We start from the raw sequence: 21,717 nt of genomic DNA, 5'->3' as shown, positions 1-21,717 counted from the left end.
ATTCTCTTGTGTTCCAAATAAGAAATCAAGTCATAGAGGTTTTGAATGATATGAGGGTGAATAAATAAACAGACTTTTTTGGGGTGAACAATCCGTTTAAACACTCATGTATGTGTAACGGAGGCCAGCTAGTGAAGAGCTGTGCAGTGTGTAAACTTCACTCCCCGACCAACAGAGACGCTCTAGCGACAGACGCTAGAGACTGCGGTCTTTAGCCTCCTCGTTAGAGCGCCCGTCTCCCATCCGGACCGACGCCGGTTCAAGGCCCGTGCAGAGCGGTGCAAGTGGGACCGGTTACATATGACACGTGCATTGATTGCACGCTCAGCATTACTGAAAGAGCACTAACCCAAAAGTCCTATAATCACAGGTTGAAATAACTAGATATCCCAATGAATTTCTAGTGAGAACATAGAATTGATTGATAATTGTTCCTCAAAAGCACTCACAGTATCATCTCCATCTAAACTAACACTAATAAACACTAATTTTTTCCAGGCCAAGTGATGCCCCTAGTGCCGGGCTAGAAATATCATATCACATGGGAAATCTGATTAAAGCATGTGATTTCCACATGTGCTTTCTAGGTTTGTGTGCAAAATGCATCAGATGTTCATGTGAACAGACGTCAATTACTGCGACCACCTTGACAGCAACATACATTGCACATTATTAATATTTATGACAGGGCTTGTTGGAATGCTTGATTCGGACTGGCCAATTTGCAGGTTCGTTATTCCAAAAATCATTTTGTCAGGGTTTTTTGACAAATTAAATATATCTTTTAATAACATATATGACATTATATTTACAAATGATTAAACCAAATTGCCTGTTCGTGACATTTGAACATCATTTCTTATCTTAATGATGGGGTATCATGCTATGTCATGCATTCTGACTTCTACACTGTTAAACGTGCTGGCTTCTCATGCTTAACATGGTTGACTTGTAAAAAAACGAGTTGGACGTATGACATAGTATTTCTGTACTTGATACATTCCCTTGATACACTCCCTAACTAAAGTTTTTTATAATTCTGTCATCGCAGGGATCCTATTCTTTTTATTGGCCATTCTCCCGGAAAAGCACGGCAAGGCGAAAGAAAGAGCCCGCCCACGAGCCAACCGACAAGCGAGACCCGCTTACAGATTATCTGCGCTGCGTCAAGATGGGCTGCGCTGCAGCTGGTTACTCTTGCGATAGTGAGGTTTAGGTGTGTGTGTTTGTTCATGGCATTTCAGTGATGAATGTTATATAAACGGTGGATATAACGCTGGATTTGCAGATCTGAAACTGATAGATGGCGCGGTCCCAGTGCTAAAAGATGCCGGACATGAACTGCACGCGGTAAGTCAAACTAAGTCATACGTCTGTGTCGGCGTGTACTCGTATAATGTACAAAACACGAAGGGATTAATGTGATGATGTGTAGTTTCATCCCACTCTCCCCACTAGTCCCACCTCTAGCAGCTCCTATTTTTCCGGAAATAATCATACAGCTGGATCTCTTTTATAAATGTGATCAAACTAAATACTCTTCGAAGATACGATGTATGCCATTCTACTGTATAGGCACTCAAGATTAATATGAGATACACATATTTTCCTTGCAGAAGGTCTGCATTCGGTAAAAATGAGCTAAAATATATTTCAAATTATCATTTCATGTCCAGTTTTTTTCTCATGTGGAAAGTAGCCGTGTAATAAGCAGGATAATGTACAGGCAGCAACAGAACTGCGTTTATTCACAAATCTTACTCTGTGTTAGCATACTGTGCATGTTTCCGTCCTAACAGTCTCTGTGACTTGCTGCAGGTAGAGCTACTGTAATGCCTGGTAACGTGATGGTCTTGAAAATGAGCTCAGCTGAGTCGACCTGCTTACCTGAGTCAATGTGTTTCTATCAGTTCATTTCAATTAGACATTCCTGACACACCTCTCGGAGGCGAGGATACCGTGAATGAAGGCTGGGCCAGAGAGAAAGAGAGGCAGAGCGAAGTGAAAGAGAGAAAGCGAGCGAGCGAGAGATGAGCGCAGTAAGTGATGAATAGTTGATGAGATGCTCACAGGCAGAGCAGAAAAGGGGAAAGCTATTCTCTTTTATTCCCCCCCACCCCTTCTCTTTCCAGTATGGTGAGTCGTGTGTAAGCCCCCCTCCCCCCCGTTGGTGCATCCGACTCTCTCTCTTTTGCCTACCTTCTTCCATTCAGTTACTGTGGTTTTCTGCAACATCAGGTCACTCGTTTTGTTTCTCTCTTTCAATATCTGACGCTCCCATTTTTATAGATTCGTGATGGCAGGGCTGTGAGGGCTATGTGTGAAAGATATTACTTTTGTTTCGATGTCTTAAAGCGATAGTTCACCCAAAAATGACTTTTGCAGATCAAAAAATGAGATATTTTGAAGAATGTTTGTAACCGAACAACGTCGGTACCCATTGACTCGCATTGGTTTTGTGACCGCACAATAGAAGTGAATGGGTACCGCCTTTGTTCGGTTACCAACATTCTTCAAAATATCTTCTTTTGTGTTCTGCAGAAGAAAGAAAAGCATACATGTTTGAAATTACAAAAGGGTGAGTAAATGATGACAGAATTTTCATTTTTGGGTGAACTATCTCTTTAATGTGCTTGCTAGAGATGGGCAACATTTTATCGTTTGCGATATACCGTTAGACATTCTCCCCGCGATAGGAATTAGTCTTCCCGCGATATGAACGATAAATCCTAGTTGATGACGTATTTCTTTGTGAGACCCATTCACAGCTCATATGCGAAGCGAAAACGGGTATAGCTGAGGGCGGACGTGAAGCTGAGAAAGAGTTTTCAGAGTGCACTAAAAGAGGAGCTCTAACTCTCGTGAAGGATGGCAATGTAGAGGCATCCGATTTCATGTTTAGTTTCACTTTCGTTTTATTTAATTCGTTTGTTAAGAATTTGTTGATAGTCATAATACATTGAAACACCACAACATTTAGTTTGGCTAAAAGTATTTAAACATTCGATAAATGTTTTGAGCGCATGCGCATTGCACAAATTGTTTAATATGATTTCTTGCCTGTTATATACAGGATGCATGAACGGAGCGTCCCGTGCGCAGCTCGCGCTCACATGGGCTTTCATTGCGACACAGCGCGCACCCCACTGCTGCCTGTTTACATCCAGTACAATTGCGAGTTTGTATTACGTTGTAAAACACGTTTATCAACGTATGACAGCGTAGATTATTTAATTAGATTTCTTTCGTCCGCATTTTTCTGTTCCTTTTCTGTAGCGCGAGTCATAGACAGATACAGTGTATGTTTCTGTGAGAAGAGAAGGTTCACACAGCTCACGAGAGAGTGATTGACAGCGTGATGCGATCGTTTCAGACAGTTTAGGTATGACATGATGTGTCTATGGAGTTTTAGTTAATTTAATTATTTCTTTACTACAACCTTTGAAGTCGAATGTCACCATTATATTTTATATTTACAAAAATACTGTAGGTATTTTAGGAGCTTGTTTGATTTGGGGTATTTCTGAGGCTCTAGACTACATGCAGCCACTATCACTTGTAGCAAAAAACAGAGGATGTTGGTGTTATAGTTATATCGTCATTTATATCGTTATCGTAAAAAATACCAGAAAATATTGTGATAGAGTTTTAGGGCCATATCTCCCATCCCTAGTGCTTGCAGGCTGAACTTAAGACAGAAGCTTTTGATTTCTGTCTCTCTGTGAATGACAGCACAGGAGAGAGCAACCACTGGGCCTTGGACGGAGAGAAAGAGTGGTGTCCAAAAGTCTGAGACCACATTGAAAATCTTGCAGCTTTTTATGTAAGCCTGGAAATAAACATGAAGTTTTAGAAGTTTGAAAAATGTCAAACAAAGAAAAATTATGATGTAAAATGAAGTAATCCAATGTAACACATCAACTGTAAGTAAATGAGTGACATTAATGGTTTCCATGCTCCCATTAAAGCACACATGATGCTCTGTTGAACATTCTCATACCTTTCTGCAGGGTTAACATGAATAATTGAGTTTTAGACAAATATGTCTGCTCCAACGCATGCTGTCGTTTAAGCAAAAGGGGGACATATTTCAAAGAAATTCCTTTTTTTTAATTCCCTCTATTCGGTACAAAAGTAAAAAAGAAAGAAATCACAGCCTCTGGAGTTGCATGTTGGCATTCATGTTGCAAACCGAAGCCAACAGACTACAGATGAGGTTTGTGTGTTTGTAGCAGGGGACTGAAGATAAACTAAGTGCTGTTCAATAATTCATGAGTGGGTAAACTTCAACTGTCGTTCCCCAGCTTAAAGGACATCTTTATAAACTGCTTATGTAGCTCTTCTGATCTGGCAACAGAGCTTTTATACAATACTGCAAATCTACATATTAAACTACAGGCATGAGCTCACTTTATCGTATTCGCCAATGTGTTTGTGTGCATTACCGTAATGTGACCAGGAGGTGGGGCTGTTTCTGTAACATTACCTCTAATGTTCTGCATGTCTTCATGGCTTAAGGGCTTGTGCAGGAATGTTTCAGAGACTGCAGTGAAGGGGAAGCGCAACAATGCTGTACGAACGCAGAACTGTGAAATCAGCCAAACAATGCACAAACAATAGTGTTCATTCATTTGCGTGAGTTGTATCTGGTGCATGCAGGCTGTTTTTATCTCACATGAACACAGGCTGGACAGATTGCGTGTTTGAAAGAGCACATGGCGAAATTACTGTCAAAATATAAATCAAACGCAAATGAGTGAAAAAGAAACACGGTCAGCTAAAACTGCACTCTCGACTGCAGCCTGCATAATTCATACAAGCTCCAGATCTCGCTCTTTTCAACACACACACACACGCACGCACGCACGCACGCACGCACGCACGCACGCACGCACGCACACACACACACACACACACACGGCACGCACGCACGCACGCACGCACGCACACACACACACACACACACACTCTCTCTTTTACAATTCGTACATTCAAACTATCACAGACTGTATCTCTTTTTTTCAGCTCTCTCTTTGCTGCACAGTTCAAGATATGGCCACCGTAATCGACACATTTAGTACAGCCCAATTCAGCATTTCACTTATAACCTGTCTGCCCCAATGCATCTCTCTCTCTCTGTCTCTCTGTAGCCTGTCTTTTTCAACATCTGCCATGTCTTACGGTGTCTGAGCTCTGATCTGAGCTGTGTTTTACCAGTGTAACAGTCTCTATAGATTAAAAAAAGTCTTATTTTCCTTCTGTGAAAATAAGCAAACATTACGGCAAACAAAAGCTCGAGACCATTGAGAGCTCAAGATAATCGAGAATCTTTACCATCACAAAACCTTAACATAACAGATTTAATAAAATAAGGGTGGAATTCTGAGATGCATTAAGGTTTAGTGTTCGAAAGGTTTGGTGATTTTGGTCAGGATAAGGCACATTAAGGGCTGGGTGTGTGTTGAAATAAATGTTACTTTGGCAAAGGGACAGAGTCGTTCTGTCCTAAATTCAACTGATGCTTTACTGGGTAAATTCTCCCAAAATATCACAACTTCTGACCTACATCACATATTTCTCTCTCTGACATGGCTTTCTTGGTTTTTTAGGTCAAACAAATACCATATTCATTCATTCAGAAATCAACTCATCCACAGTCGGCCACACAATGTGGTTTGGTGCAACATACAGTCGAACACGAAGTAAAGATTTTACTAGCTTGCATCCTATATTCTAGAACAGAACCGATATTTCTATGTTCCTTCTACCACCCTTACAACAAATAATGTATATTGTTCGGAATTATAAATATGGAATTAACTGAGATATATAACATTCTTAATACATGTTATAACAACCTTTGCCACATATACACGTAGCATTTTGTGTAACATACAGTACTACACGATACCACATAAGATCTGTGTTTGTCTAATCTACATTTAATCTAATGCGGTACTGAACAGCTCTGCTCATTGAACAAAGTGGGTTAACATAAACTATCATGCCAATAAGCAGTCCCTTGCACACATGACACACCAAATGATTTCAAATCAAAACAAAAGCTTCATCCCATTGTCCCCCAGACAGAAAATGTTTTTATCCAACTGCTTTTCCTAAAACTCGACCACCTCTGTCTGAAAAGAACAGGAAAGGTTGAAACAGAAATACCTAATGTGATTTTAGGGAAATGTTATTAGTGATTTAATAATATTCCACTAGACGGGAATAGACACAGGCTATAAAGAAAGAGAACACTTAAGTTTCTGTCTGTACATTGCCGTTATTCAAATAAAATCTCATAATGTATGTACTGTACATATACAGTATGTTGACTACAGAGGACATCACACTGGAAAAGTAAAAAGCTACCCGAAATATAAATCTATCTGAAAACTTTCTGATAACTACCATGCATCAGGCACCATAGAAACTAGTGATAAGCCTTTAATTTCACTTTAACAGATGCACAAAGCAACAAATGAGACACAATCTGCAGTAAGAGGCCTCTATTATTTCAGTCAAAAGGCACACTATGTTCTTAAAGTGCACGTGCATATGTTGTAGTTCATAATATGCACAAATAAAAATCCCAAACCAAAATCATAATGGAAAAATGCAAGCTAGTCAAAACATGCATATTAAGATACTGGCAATATTGTATTTTATACAACTCTGACCAAACCTTTTAATTTCAACCACGCCTACACATTTCTACACAAAAAGCAACTTGCATTACAAGGTATACATTTTATGAGTATGTGTGTTCCCTGGGAATCAAACCAACAACATTGTGCACTGCTCTTGCAATGGTCTACCAACTGAGCTACAGGAACACAATGTGAACTGATGCACACACCAAAATATGCAAACATTTAATATAATATGATATATCTGCATTAAAGAGGCTGCTGTTATCTCAGGCTCTGATTTCATATCGCCTTGGGCTCATTTGTTCCCTTTTCGTATAATGCAAATATAAAGCAATAAAACAAACGTTATTAAATGGCTCTCCATTACGCGTTTAATGGTTAGTTGCTACGTGTCATGCCAGAGAACATTCACCTCGCAATATGTCAGATATGAACAGGGATGGATATTATTCTATGGAGCACAGGGGTTATCTGCATCTGAACGGGAATCCCTTTCTGTAGGGGCCTTGCCTCTGCCACCTGATCCCGTAACCAACCACATCGAGCCAATTTGTTCAGCTTCCCATCACGTGGTTGCGCGTTTCGTGCCAAATAAAAGCTAATTGATATGTTGACGTCCGCATTATTTTACACACTCTTCACATGCCACAAAAAGCCGTGGGATATCTGAAGCAGAGTGTTACAGGAGGCTATACGACCGCATGATATCATGGCACATCATGCTGCATTATTTTAAATCACGTGTTTCACAGGCTGAAGAAGAATCGTGCACATTGCTTGATTGAAGCTCGTTGCCCTAGAGTATAGAATAATTGGTAATTGAATGCATGTCAGGATGATGTGGCCAATGCCCCTCTCTCGCTCTCTCCCTCCCTCTGCTTGTGTGTGTGTATGTGTGTCCTGGTCTACGCGTAAATGTTTATAAGGGTAATTACAACAATACTGCAGAGACGCCCAAAAACAAAACCTACGCTTGCTACTTTCTACATCTTTCCATTCTCCCCTATCGAAAAAAACGCATCCTGCTCCGCGAGGTTTGCACGCGATATCTATAAAAATTGAACCCCGTTATGTAGCCACAGTTAATAAACTTACCGCAGTCTTTACACAATATGCTCTCCACATCTTTTTTACGATTGTTCTCACTGGTGTCCAACGGAGCAAATGATGCTTTGAATACTAAAGGCTCCTCCGTAGGGTCCATGAAAAAGATATATCTGTGGTTCTTTTGCACCGCAACGCACGGAGCCTCGGAGCCGAATTCCCCGACGGTGACGAGCTGCTCGCGCCCTAGCCCGCCGCTGTTCACCGGCCACACGTCCAGCACTTTGACATCCACACTGTAGGGCTCCACGGAGACGTTCTCGGGTAGCGAGCTCACCTCGCCTTCAATGACCACGGCCGATCGGTAAGCCTGGTCCTGCAGAGAATCCAAACTCGGGGTGTAGCAGGCGAAGGAGACCCCGATGACGAGCATGGAGAAATGCACCGGATCAAGCCTCCTCATGCCGTCTACTGTGGCTCAGGGGCGGCCGGCGGCGGTGCTGCAGTGCTCTCGGGGCTGACGAGGGGCGAGGACGGCGGAGAAGGTGGTGGGGAACTGAGTTCGAATAGGCTCCGGTAGCAGGGCAGAGCGGCAGACCTTGCGCAAGTGTCCATGCCATCTGTGTGTGCCGCTTTCCCCATGCAGTTGGTGATGGGGAAACACCAGCCACTTAGGAACCGGAAACAGCCCCGGTCAGTGACACTGCTGAGCTGCAAGATCAAGTTGCTGCATTCTCCTTCAACACAATCCCGAAACTCAATAAATATGTATTCATAAATGACGCTCCTTTACGAGACCGCCTGATGCTGCAAAACGCCAATATAGACGCTCCTTTGCCCAACCAATGTCATCGCCCAGATGGGCACACAGCCTGCGAAAAATACGTTTTGCTCGTGCACAGAAAAGACTGGAGTTCGGTGCACATACAGTATAAATAAGAAAGAACACACACACACACGGCGACGCAAAAATGATGTCCCTCGAGGTGCCCCTCGCCTTAAGGTCTACCGGTAAAAACGGACGCCAGATTTGTGCTCCAGAAAGCAACGACGCGCAACGCGCGCGCGGGAGCTGTTCATTTGGGCGATGCAACAAGCGCGTGCCCTCTGCTCGTGCTGCCCGTGCACCGTGCTTACGGCGGCGGCTTACGTGAGCAGATCTCCGCCGCTTGGGCTGTGGCGTCTTCTGGAAGTCCTAATGATATAAGAGCAACAGTCCAGCCACATGCGTCAACTGTAGGTCAACTGAAATCCTTGTGCAGCGAGCCAATGTCACGAGCTGATTTCTGTTACGCGCAAAATAATTTGGCAAATTAAAAAGGCATAACAAAGACGAAAGAGATTTCTGTCGACGAGTCTCGTTTCCCAACGGGCTATCAACTGATAGAGGAAAAAGTCTGGCCACCGCAGATGCGATGACTAACGCTGCGAAAAAGAGCTCTAAATGGAACTGATGCCTGGTGAAAAGTGCGTTTTGCGTTATTTTTACTAAATAAAACTGCGCATTCAGGTCACATTCACCATTTTGCCCCAAAAAGCGATCAGCCAGGCGCCGAAAAGACAGCAACACAGCAAACCACCGATCATCATATCAGCCATATTTACCCCAGCAACAGGTCCTGCGGGTATTTGCCATACAGTCTGGGCATTTAGTTTATAAAGGGAGGAGGGGCCGGCCATTAAAAAAGCATGACAGCTGGAAAAATAATTTAACTACCAACAGTTATATACCAACAGGTATACGATATTTAAGGTTAGAGTCATTTTTAAGTTGAACATTTGCATCATTGACGGTGCCAGTAAATGCGTCGCGAGTGATAGAATGTGCCATTGCATTGCTTTCCTTAGGCTGCTATAGGGCGACATCTGCAGTCAAAAGCGAGTGTGTGACGCATACTTTTACAATAGAAATATGCACTCTGAACACTTTTCGCGCTTTAGACAAACACTGACAGCAGTCTTTCTTATCAATGTACAATGTCTAAAATGATCTAAAATATATTAAAATGGGGCATAGAGCCAAACAAGTCGACCTTACATTTGTCTACACAGACAATAAATCCGTTTTCTACTCTTATACGCACTATAATAGTTTATGGGGTGCAAGCATGATGTTTCATTCACTCAGATTCACGCGTTCATTCTGGACAGTTCATCCGTTTACTATTGTGGGCGCGGCATTGTCGCTGTCCGTGGTGCTGAACAGCAAACAGATAGCTTTATCTCTTACTCGTTGTTATTTAGATGAATTCAAACTTTTTTTATGGTATGTGACTGTTATCGTAAGAAAGCAAGTTTGTTACACTTCTTTATTTGTATTTGTGCAAAGGATTGTTACAAATTATAATTATTAAACGCTACTAATCCAACATAGCAGAACAGTTCATCATTTGATCTTTTATCTGCACCTTTTATCTGCACCTGCTCTTTAATTATTTGCATGGTCTGAATGTAAAAACAAAAATCCTAAATACAATAAAATCCTGGCAAAATGCTCAATGCCAAAATGATTCAACTGTCAACCAACTCATTAAACGCAGCTGGTCACTTAAATTCTACGTCTGCTGAATAGCAAAAATGCTTAAAATATAGCTCACGAAGTTCACTTCTTGAGTGCGCATCTTTAACGCTGATATGACTGTAACCAACACACTCCTGATCTCGAGAATCTCACAGACTGCAGAAGGCCTCCCGTTCTTTCGGTTTGAAGTCATACGCGCAGATCTCGCGAGAGTGCTGCGATCGCTCAGCAGCAGTCGCTTTTGCAGCAGGGCTGAGGGAGACGGATCGAGAAGGAAAGCGGGGAGGCTGCATCATGGCGGATAGAGACAGTGGAAGTGAGCACGGTGGATTCGCCACAGGCCCCGGCGCCAGCCCAATGCACCCGGGCGCGACGGGCGCAGCATCTCGGCTGCAGCACGACACGGAGGAGCTCGCGTCGAAGCGGGTTGACATTCAGAACAAACGCTTCTATCTGGACGTAAAGCAGAACGCCAAAGGCCGCTTTCTGAAGATAGCAGAGGTCGGGGCCGGGGGAAATAAGAGCCGCCTGACTCTCTCCATGTCGGTAGCCGTGGAGTTCCGCGACTACTTGGGAGACTTCATCGAGCACTACGCCCAGCTGGGTCCCAGCAACCCCGATATTGTGCAGGACGAGCCCAGGAGGGCGCTTAAGAGCGAGTTTCTGGTGCGAGAGAATCGAAAGTACTACATGGATCTGAAGGAGAACCAGAGGGGACGGTTTCTGAGAATCAGACAGACCGTAAATCGGGGGCCCGGATTGGGAGCATCGCAAGGCCAGACCATCGCTCTTCCAGCTCAGGGACTCATCGAGTTCCGCGACGCTTTGGCAAAACTCATCGACGACTTCGGCGTGGACGAGGACCCCGCGGAGCTGCCAGAGGGCACCTCGTTGACTGTGGATAACAAGCGCTTCTTTTTTGACGTGGGCTCCAACAAGTACGGAGTGTTCATGCGGGTGAGCGAGGTGAAGCCCACCTACCGCAACTCCATTACGGTGCCCTGCAAAGTGTGGTCCAAATTCGGAGCGACGTTCTGCAAATACGCGGACGAGATGAAAAAGATCCAGGAGAGGAGCAGGGAGAGGAGGGCGCGCGAGATGCAACCGGAGGGCCTGCAAGGGGACGACGCGGACGAGGATTAATGGATATACACATATATATATACACATGTATACATATACACACGATGTATATACGCGGAGAATAGGACATTAAAAAAGATATATAACGAACGACATGATAATCAAACGTTACTGTAATGCGAGATGTGAGATAGAATTTCAAGGGATCGATCAACAACAACACAACCCTCACAGACTTTAACAGTTGCATCTCTTCACCCATCGCCGGATGTTACCCACTTACTCACCATTTAACAGTAAGACGCTGCTATCGACAACATGATCTATTTGAACCTGTCCTGGATGGTGCGAGTGTCATAGAGGCGGGAGTGTGTATTTCCCTCTTTACCCATGTGTTTGACACATCCAAGCTGTTTTAACACTATTTCCAAAGGTGCATATTAATGAGAAATATGCTAAATTAATAATTAGAGCTCATGTTTGACTTCCAGCACAAAAGCTATTATTTAGGAAACAAAGGTTCAAAACGCAAACGAACATCAGAAGTAATGGTACAGCCATGAGTGAGTGCAGACAACACGCACCGAGTCAGAATATTCGATATTTAAAAAACGGATGTCACCCCTTCTTCTTGTTCGACTTAAATGCATATGAGGATATGTAGATATGTTTACTCGTTTGCCTGTTAACTATAGACATAAAGCAAATGAGTTCGTTTGTTTGCACGCAATGTCATGCAATGTGTGCTTCGGTAGCCGCGCAGTGAACCCGGGGCGCATTGCTCAAACGACCGGTTGACGTTTATTCCTGTCCAAAACAAAACCTGTTGCACCATGCCCACTGACATTCGGGCAAACAGTTACATTGAAGTGCTAACTTAGATATACGAACTATGATTTTGTGAATCAGATGTACTTAGATCCTTTTAAAATTACCCACGTTTTCTGTGGGAATTTTTCTTTTTGGGGGTGGGGGGGGTAGGTTGGAGGGGGGTGCTTGTATATAAAAAAGAAGCTGTCCACTAGTGTGAGCGCGGATGCATGTGAAGTTGCGCGGAGCATCCTCTACAACGTCAAAAAACAACTCTGGTGCCTTATAATCTCTCCACACGTTTACATGCTTTACGTGTACGATGTTTTTTCCCGATCGCTGTTTGTCTTTCTTTGTTGTTAGGGGTCACAACTGCGTTGTTGCTGTACCACTCGTGGTGCTTCTTAAATGACTTCTTCAACAAGCCAATCAAAGAAAGAGGCGCGCGGGGCTCTCTGTCCCACACGTCGCCGAGAAGAGAACGGTGACTTTTGTGTCATCGTCAAACAGCGCTGACGTAAACATGGATGTATGCTGGCATTGACGTGGTGTCCAAATTATTATTATTATTATTATTAAACGACGACTTCCGACATTCAACCCTAAATTCATAAATTATTCGTTTCAAGTGCAACGCTCAATACGATTGATGACAGATTTCGAAAGGTACTTTCTTTTAATTATCGTAATTTCGACACGAGGTCAGCGCAGCACTAGTCACCTAAAGGCGGTGGGGGTGTGCTCGTGCTCCGTGTAAAAATAACGATATAGCTTCTTGTAAAAAAAAGAGCGATACAGCCGAACGTTATGCTAATGTAGGCCTATATTAGTAGACTTACGGCCGAGGCAGTAGCCTGTATGATTTTTGTATGGTGCTAATATCCCGTTCGTAAGATTTATTTCTGCCGGTCTTACGTATCAGTTGCTGCGTTCGTTTTAAACCTCGTCACATCGCACCTTGAGATTTTACTTTCCTCACTAAAGTTACAGTGCTAACGTTGCAGTAGCCTATCGTGTGCAATATATTGCAGGCCGCGTGCCAATTCTGTGTGCGTGTGGATACTTGTCCACTGTAACGACAAAAAAAATCGACGCATGAAGCTGACTTAACTTGTGTATGAGATTCAAAACCAGACGACTAACCTTTTTCTAGGAAGCTGCCCAAGATAACACTTCATTCTTCTTCTAACCGCCGGTCACTAAAAACGGGGAGACGGAGCTCGCGCACCAATCAGGCGCGTTCCTTCGTTGTGACGTAAAACGTTCGTTTTGAGCTCGGTTTTTGGAGTAGCTGTCTGTTTTTAGCCGATGTTTTTAATGCACAGCGCTTCGGTCAGAAATATTTATTTGCTATGTGAACAATGTTGTTGGAAGAAATCGTAATCTCCTCAAACCCTCCTGACGTAAACCAGCTTACTAGTGTTGCAAAGACATTTAGTGAAAAGACTGTTGCTGTTATTAAGACCCAACACCATCACCATTTTTCACCAGTTTCTGCTTGGATCAAATTTGGTTCAAATGAGGCCAAAAGTCACCAGCCTATAGACAGTTTGGGGGGTTTTGTCACCGACCCTCCGGCTACAGGCCTGTTTCATGTTAAGCACATGAGGACATTTTGAGAAAGGCTGTCATTACTTCTGCACAAGATTAAAAACATACATAGGCACTTTGTCTAGCTTTCATTATATGCATATGGTCACATCTTTTCAACTGTGTGCTTCTCTTGTAGGGGCTATTTTTAAATATATTTGTGCATAATCCTTTTTTTCCCTCTTAAGACCGGTGAAGCAAATCTTTTCTTATCACTGCCCTGATCTTACAAAACTGTCCAATGTGTGCCACAGTATGCGATGACTATTAAATATTAAGCATGAACCGAAATCTAAACTGGAAATAATGTCGAAGCCTTCTTTTTTGATCTTGAAAAGGGCATTTCAAATCTGAAATAAAACCCTTAAATAAAGAAATATTGTTTTGCGCCGAGATAAATCCCTCAATCAAATACGCACACGTCTGTTTTCAAATCGAATTCTTAAGGTGCTATTGGGTACTAATGACCAGGTGGCAGTGTTCAGCCAAGACTTTTTTGAAATGTTTCTCTTGTCGCGTTGGAGCTCTCCACCGGCAAAGTTACGCCTTTGCTTTCAGACCACAGACCAGTATAGGTTTGATGCACAACAGGCTGTCGGGGGATAAAAGTCTGAGTAAGATGGCAGATGCTACTCTGACTGAGAGACCATTTCAGTCTGTTTTCCCATTAGAGGTGTTGATTCCAATGTCACCTGTCCTTAATGAGCAGAAATTGTATTTCTGAACAAATCTGCAGTTTGCAGAATTTTTTTAGCAGAAACAACCCAGTACTAACACAAAAAACAAAACAAATAACAACTTACAGTTTTAACTTATCTCCATTTGATCTCCTACATACATGAAGCTGTGCATTTGTCTGATTATTCTATAATTTCCCCCTCCCTGATTACTCATGGTCAGTGACAAAGTTCTCATACATCACGATCCTTCGGTCTCACAAGCTCAAGGCTTTGACCAGCTTAGCATGTAATTGTGAGCATATGCTGACGCATTAAGCAGACTGTCCAGGAGACGTTTGGAAAGGGGGTTCTGCATCAAGGGTCAATGCACAAGGAGGGTATTTACATATCCCACCATCTCCTTTTTATTCCCTATCAAATGTGTTGTACTTAAAAATATATATATGACCTGTGATGTGTGTGTATATATGGTTTGTTACATATGACGCTCCTCTTTATTAAAAAAAGATAGCATATATGTTTATGTTTCCTACATACATTCCTATATATATGTATTCAAATCTATATATACTGTATATGTATATTGGAAATGTATTTAGGAAATGCATATTGCTGTTTTTTTCTTTGTATTTTATACTTACAGAAAGCATTGAATCAAATGGATAAAATACTTGCACTTTAAATATATAAAGAAAATAAAAAATCAGCATATTATTTTTGATAGGTGACCTCACATTCAAAGATTATATAATTACTTTCCAGGCTTTGTGACAATTGCTGTTTGGCAGAAATCTATGAAGTTCTTCTACATATTGAAGTCTATTTTGTCTGTGTTACAGAAGGTTTACTAAAGTAAATTGCATGATGACTAAGTAGTGCACCAACTGTTATTTTCTTTAGTTGGTTAAAATGTCTAATGAAAAAAGTACTGTGATGATTATTCTCATGTGTGTACCCATGTTAAACTTCTGTCATACATTCTAAGGTATTCTGTTCTGCCTTCCCTATTTCATGAATATGGTGCTTAAATTGGCTTAGAAATCCGTCGTGTTCTACTTCTCATCACGACCACAACCGTCCTCCCTCTGCATCCTACCTTCGTTCCCTTGCTGTTTGCGTGTTCTCACTACTTTATTCGAATTTACGTTCATGGTAACAAGTGTGTTTTTGTACAGGTACGTATGTTGTTTTTGAGTTGGAAAGCCTTTGTGTCTGAAAATGACTAATTGCAATAAAATCATCCATTCCTCCCTGGCATCAGTTGGTCTTTGTGTATGAATGCCGGACGAACCGGGTGACACAGTTTATAGGGGGAAGCTCAGTTCTCATTTCAATAAGTGGTATTTTTGAATGTATCTATATTAAACCTAAGAACAAATAACCAACGAGTTTTAAAGTAACTTTGACTTCAAGAACTGTCCAAGGTGCTGACAAAGTGATATCACCAACAGTATAATGTAAAATTATTGAGTGTCATCAAAGGCTAATGTCAAAAGCGTTCTCCTGCAGAATCTAAAGTCTACTGAAGATAAAGTACTTGGGATGTAAACTAAAAAAATATGAATAACAATGGAGTTAATAATGGATTTGGCGGGTTTACACATTATTCAAGTTAGATTAAAAATGCTTTAGAATATTGGTGAGATAAAGACAACTGTACAGATTACTTGAGAAATCTAGTTGCCATATACATAAACCGTGTTAGTCTGGTAAAAAAGAATATAAACGAAATACTGTAAAGTCAATATAAAACCCAAATAGGCCCGTCTAACTTCACACATGTCCCTAGTCTTATTGCAAAAAAATACATCAGTGCACATTTTCAAAAAACCCCAAAAAACAATAGTTTATCAAAATGTTAAGACCTGTTCAAAAACAATTTCTAGTGGAATGACATTGGAAGTAAAATGTGAATGGGGAGGCTACCACAGCCATCATATCTGCCAGTTTTAAAATGCGACTAATCTGTGGTGAAACCTGCTTGAAGGGAAAGTTCACCCAAAAACGTTTCATTTATTCACCCTCATGAAATTTCAAACCTGTTTCAGAACACAAAAGAAGATATTTTGAAGAACGCTGGTGACCAAACAACATTGGACCCCATTGACTTCCGTTGTATGTACATAAAACCACTGAGAGTCATATACAGGTCTTAAAACACACAAGAATGAATAAATGATGATAAAATGTATATTTTTGAGTGAACTATCACTTTAATTCTGTGTGTATCATAAAATTTAGCAATATCCATGGCTCTACAATATAATCGAAAGAAATTATTGAATGAACCAATTTTGACAAATAAAATAACAGAAGAGCTTGTGTGGGGTGAACATGACAAACATTGCCTCATTTTCTTATATCAACGGAGTTGGAGATCGTAAAATAATCATCACAATCTTTTATTACAACAGCGTCTGAGTTCTACCCTAACGGGAAAATCATGTTAGCACAACAGCCAAAGCGAAAAGTAGGCTATAGAGAGGTCCTTTAAGAAAGCCATTACTAAGAATGTATAAAATTGCAGCTTATATCATTCCACATCCCATAAAGCATAAAAGAGCCGCAAGCTCATTCTCTCACTCGCACCGTCCTCATGCTTTAAAACAGGACTATAAAAATCTACTTGCACTTGCTCAAAGTTTGTACCATTATTAGATGTCAGCAGAGCTGACCAGAGTCTTATTGAGTGGCTCGTGAGCAGTCGCTGTGACGGCCACACATCTGGGATACAAAATCACGAAAGACGTGTTTCATGATAGCGACTGACATGAAGAGAGAGCGATGGGTTGGTGTTGTTTGCAGTCCTGCTGCTCAATGTTTTCTCCGGGCTGAAATGTTCTCCAGGCACACAGAAACACATGGTCGGGGCTTTGTAGTCCATTGAATAGGGAAATAATGTTGCTTTAGGTCCAAAAGGTTTGTTGTCGCACATTTGCATATGCAAACCCAGCGATGTTTAGTCCTTCATCTTCTCGTGTGCACGCAAACCAATTTACAATGTTTTTCTCATACCCTGTTGTGTATTAAGACACTGTATTTTTTATCAGCATACTGTAAATATCCATCAGCTCCCCAGCAAGGAGAATGCAAGCGGGTAAACGCTTGATGTATCATTTAAGCATCCTCTCATATTCCGGTATTATAGATCCGAATGGAGAAAATAAAATTTACAATGAATAAATATAACATAATAAATAATTACAAGGGGATAGTGGTATACTACAGTATCTTATAATACTCGGGGAATCTTTACATGCACCCCGGCACGTGGCACAGCCCTTAAACTGGCTACTCAACAGGCACCTCACGAGTAAACCGAATGCTACATCTAAACCAGACCTGTCGGTCAGGAAGCCATTACAGCACACAGCCTAAGAATTATTACACGTTATGATGTCACAAAGAAATATAATAATGAATAAATCCGATCATTCCGTCATGTCGTCTTCTATGCTTTCATTTCATGTCCCTTGATGGAATCATAAAGAATTCTTGATGACATCACAACATGTGGCTGTATGATGTCACAGTGCACCTTATTTCCTCTGCCGCCGCCGCCTTTCACGCTCTCTTGACATTAAACGTTTTGCTGTCGTTTCTTCCTACGTTTACAGTCTCGGTCTCCTCGTTTTCCTATTTGGCACATAACCTTCATAGCATTATTAACACCGTTTACTGTCGTAGTAATAATACATATAATGGTCATAATAAATTTACTGTACATGGAAATAATATGGACGTTTTAATGCTACGCGGTTACTTCACGAAACGAGTCCGTCTCATGTATCTGAACCATGAGGTCTCAAGCATGAGGTCAAAGTTCATAGCCACCAGAAAAGCTCTTCAGCTATTGTGCTCCAGAGCGTGTTTATGACCAGCCCGTCCGTTGACCCCGTGACCTTGACTGATGGACGGGCTCGACTGAGTTTTACGCAGGTGACCTTCTTTCCCCTCCACGCTGAACAGACTCGCCTCAATCTTATCCAGGTCATCACTTCCTGTGCGGAACTTCACCTGCAGGAGGCTGATGTACGTCTCGTAACGGCACTTCTGCAGAGACAAAGAAAAATAAAACCTTGCTTTTCATTTAAAATAAGTTCATTATTGAATTTTGTTTCATTTTTCCAAACAGACAGACCCCCTGTAGAAAATGTATGAGGTAAACATGAAGATAATAGCTAAGAGTTTGTTACGGGTCTGACCTCATAGGTTAAATAGTGCTCTTTGATTCGATACTCTTCCAATTCTTTGCTCTTGGGCGTCAGGTCTGCTGGGCTCCTCTTGTGCTCCTCTAGTTCCATTGCGATCTGCTTCAGTTTGTTCTCATGGGACTTTAGTTGGTCCTCCTGCACCAATCAGACGAGAGAGAAACACCAAATGGGTCAAATCGAAAATAAAAATAAGCATGGCTGTGCGCAAGTACGCATACTATATCGCACTCAATGCCAATGGACACTAATCCAGAAAGAAGTAATGGCAGATTAAGATCCCTGTGTTTTACGTGCAAGCGTTCGCACACCTGTGTGAGTCTAGTGGTGGATGAGGGCAGCAACGGTCTGCAGAATTTCTTCATCGAGCCGATAGCGGCAGGGAAAGCAGGGGCGGAGAAGAGAGCGGCCACCAGATTAATCCTAAAAATCCATGACATCATTTCCTCTTCGCTCCTTCACAAACACATAAAAAACAGAATAAATTCTTAGAAAACAGACTATGTCGTCTGTTTTACAACAGTGAAAGCAGGTGTAGAGATGTGATGCTCACGGGGCCTGCAGAAGGAAGACCCTCCAGTCAGACGTCTTCAGTTTAAGGACGTTAGGTCTCTTGCTGTAGTCGCAGGCTGGCGTGGCCATAGCGTGATGAACCCGAATTGCATTCTTCAGATCCACCTCTGACAGATCTTTATCAGGCTTATACTCATCCTGACCACACGGGGGCGACAGAGCAGAACGAGAAAAAATGAGAAAATACTAATACTGTACAATTACAGCATTTTTTTTATCACTGCATACTCTACTGTTTTTTGTGTGAAGAAAAGCACACATTAGATATGAAAGGTCAAAGTTGAGTGCATTGCATTGTGGGACACAACATTCAATCCAATGTGCTCTTATTTATTACTACACACCAGTGTTGTATAGTACTTAAGTATTTTTACTTAACTCAAGTACATTTTTCAAGTATCTGTATCTTTCAAGTATCTTTATAATATAAAGTGTATATCATATGGTTTACTCCATTACATTTCATGAATACATTTTTACCTTTAATACAGTACTTAAAAATGCAGTACTTTCCCATTTTTTAAGTAAAAATACTTTGTAAAAGAAAGTACTAGATTTTAATGTACTTCAGTGTTAAAATTAGTATTAAGTTTTTCAGTATTAAAATCAGTATTTATGAAATGTAGTGGAGTGAAAAGTATAATAAAAATGTACTTGAAAGTAAAAATACTGCTATACAACGCTACACACATTATAAAAACAAGACATATTTCATCATGCAAACCGAAAATGTACATTCTGTACAAATACTACAAATATAGTTTGTATTCCAAATATATCCAGAGAGGGAGATGATGTAATGACAGAGCTGTATTCCTCATGTTGCAGTGTGTGTGTTTGTGTGTGTGTGTGTGTGTGTGTGTGTGTGTGTGTGTGTGTGTGTGTGTGTGTGTGCGTGTGTGTGTGTGTGTGGGTGGGTAGTGGTGGATTTGAATTACTTTCTGCAGGTAGAGAATCATCCCCTTCAGCACAGCGTAAAACTTCTTCCAGCCTCTTCGGCCTCTTGGGGCTGCGGAGAAAGTGAATAAAACAGAAGGAATAAAGACAGACTTCACTAATGAGCTCCAGTGTTGTTTACTGCAACACTTCTGCCCACATCACTGCAGAACACAAACGTCATTGTTTTAATACAATTATAAAATTATATAAAACAACACTGATTATCACATTTCTATGTTATCTACCCGCCTGCTTTTTTGTTTGTCTTTACATGTTTGTCTACTTGTTTGCCAGTTATTTATAGAGACACGAAATAATGGGACATGAAAAAGACTGAAATGGCAGAAGTTAGATGCGAACAACTAAATTTTTACTAAATTTTTGAAAATTTGATTTAGCAAGACTATTTTTCATCCCCACTGATGGATGTAAATACAGAAGAGGAAAAAAGTAAGAAACATTCAAAATTTTCATTACAAATAAGCATTTCTAGATGTTTTGTGGTCATTCTAGTCCAGTGTCTCTTGAATTAAAAAAAAAAAAGGAGTGACAAAGTCATCTAACAGCAATGTGAAAGATTAACCACATGACAAGACACATGAAAACTGAGATAAAAAATCCAGGTTATCACATACTGTAACAAATAATTTTCAAACTTTTCCTAAATACATGTAGACATATTACTGTTGTGTTGCTTAAATGTGAATATGAACTTGTTTTCTTTGCATTGTTTGAGGTCTGAAAAAACAGAGCATCTTTTCTGTTATTTTCACCCGTTTCTCCAGTTTTCCTTTTTTTACAAGTAAATGCAAATAGAAACAGTATTTTTATTTAAAATTTGGTAAAAAATATTGTTAGTAATTCACAGAAAGAAACAAAAATGATCATTTTACCTAAACACATACCTATAAATAGTAAACTTTAAAATCATGTTATGTACAGTATGTAAACATAAAAGCAAAGAGACACAACATAGCTGAAACATCATAGTATTTTCTCAAATTCACTGAAATAACAACAATGTAGATTTTGACTGTCAGTGCTGTCAATCGATTAAAAAATTAACTAATTAATCCAACTTTTGTGTAATTAATCACGACTAATCGCACGTTACATTAATGTTTTTAAATATACGTTTAGATTCTAATAATATCATATTTAATCTCCAAATTAATGTGCGTTATAATGCGTTCTTTTTGACAGCCCTAATTTTGACACTGACATGTGGGAGGCAGTGATTCTGTTATGCGGACATTGATCATCTCAAAATGGCTAAATATTGCCCAGGCTGATGGTTAGTACATCATTACAAAATACACACTTACTGCGTTTGCCGTCCATCTCTGCGTGACTTTTGCGTGTAAGAACGCCATGTTTGTAAGTGGCAGCGTTGAGTAAAAGTGGAATGGCGATGAAAGGGTTACTGCCATCCGTTACCCTGACAACCCGTTTCCCCCCAGCCTCGCACTGCTCCTCCACCAGCTCCGACAGACTCTTCCTCAGCTCCTCTTCCTCACTGCAGACAAGTACAAGATGAAGCACGCACGAGTATTACACCATTACACACACAGATCAGGTTCAGAAGTCACACGATAATGCAGGACCTCTTGGGG

General features: G+C 41.1%; 3 protein-coding genes across 4 annotated transcripts in view; 1 reads left to right on the top strand and 2 right to left on the bottom strand.

Moving 5' to 3' along the window:
* nrg2b (neuregulin 2b) overlaps positions 1-9,313 on the bottom strand; it is a 49,856-nt gene extending 40,543 nt beyond the window's left edge. For both annotated transcript variants that reach the window (XM_057350145.1, XM_057350146.1), the window contains exon 1: positions 7,749-9,313. In XM_057350145.1, the coding sequence (XP_057206128.1) occupies positions 7,749-8,160 (412 nt within the window). In that variant the 5' untranslated portion in view covers positions 8,161-9,313. The remainder of the gene's footprint in view (positions 1-7,748) is intronic.
* A 1,110-nt stretch (positions 9,314-10,423) lies between these two features.
* On the top strand, positions 10,424-14,889 carry purab (purine-rich element binding protein Ab). The gene has a single exon (XM_057350147.1). It carries the CDS (start codon positions 10,513-10,515, stop codon positions 11,359-11,361), a length of 849 nt encoding a protein of 282 aa, XP_057206130.1. The 5' UTR covers positions 10,424-10,512; the 3' UTR covers positions 11,362-14,889.
* Positions 14,890-16,257: 1,368 nt separating this feature from the next.
* Positions 16,258-21,717, bottom strand: part of psd2 (pleckstrin and Sec7 domain containing 2) — a 33,535-nt gene continuing 28,075 nt past the window's right edge. The window contains exons 10-15 of the mRNA XM_057350144.1: positions 21,430-21,620; positions 20,104-20,174; positions 19,146-19,303; positions 18,904-19,048; positions 18,587-18,730; positions 16,258-18,434 (exon numbers count right to left, since the gene is read on the bottom strand). Coding sequence (XP_057206127.1) covers positions 18,228-18,434; positions 18,587-18,730; positions 18,904-19,048; positions 19,146-19,303; positions 20,104-20,174; positions 21,430-21,620 — 916 coding nt within the window. The 3' untranslated portion in view covers positions 16,258-18,227. The remainder of the gene's footprint in view (positions 18,435-18,586; positions 18,731-18,903; positions 19,049-19,145; positions 19,304-20,103; positions 20,175-21,429; positions 21,621-21,717) is intronic.

The sequence above is a fragment of the Triplophysa rosa genome, linkage group LG13 (assembly GCF_024868665.1).
Source record: "Triplophysa rosa linkage group LG13, Trosa_1v2, whole genome shotgun sequence".
In the NCBI taxonomy this organism is placed as follows: Eukaryota; Metazoa; Chordata; class Actinopteri; order Cypriniformes; family Nemacheilidae; genus Triplophysa; species Triplophysa rosa.
The sequence above is the reverse complement of the archived record's forward strand: the minus strand, read 5'-3'. Positions and strand labels throughout refer to the sequence as shown.

Coding starts and splice junctions, on each gene's coding strand:
- purab (XM_057350147.1), top strand. CDS start 10,513: ATGGCGGATAGAGACAGTGGAAGTGAGCACGGTGGATTCGCCACAGGC.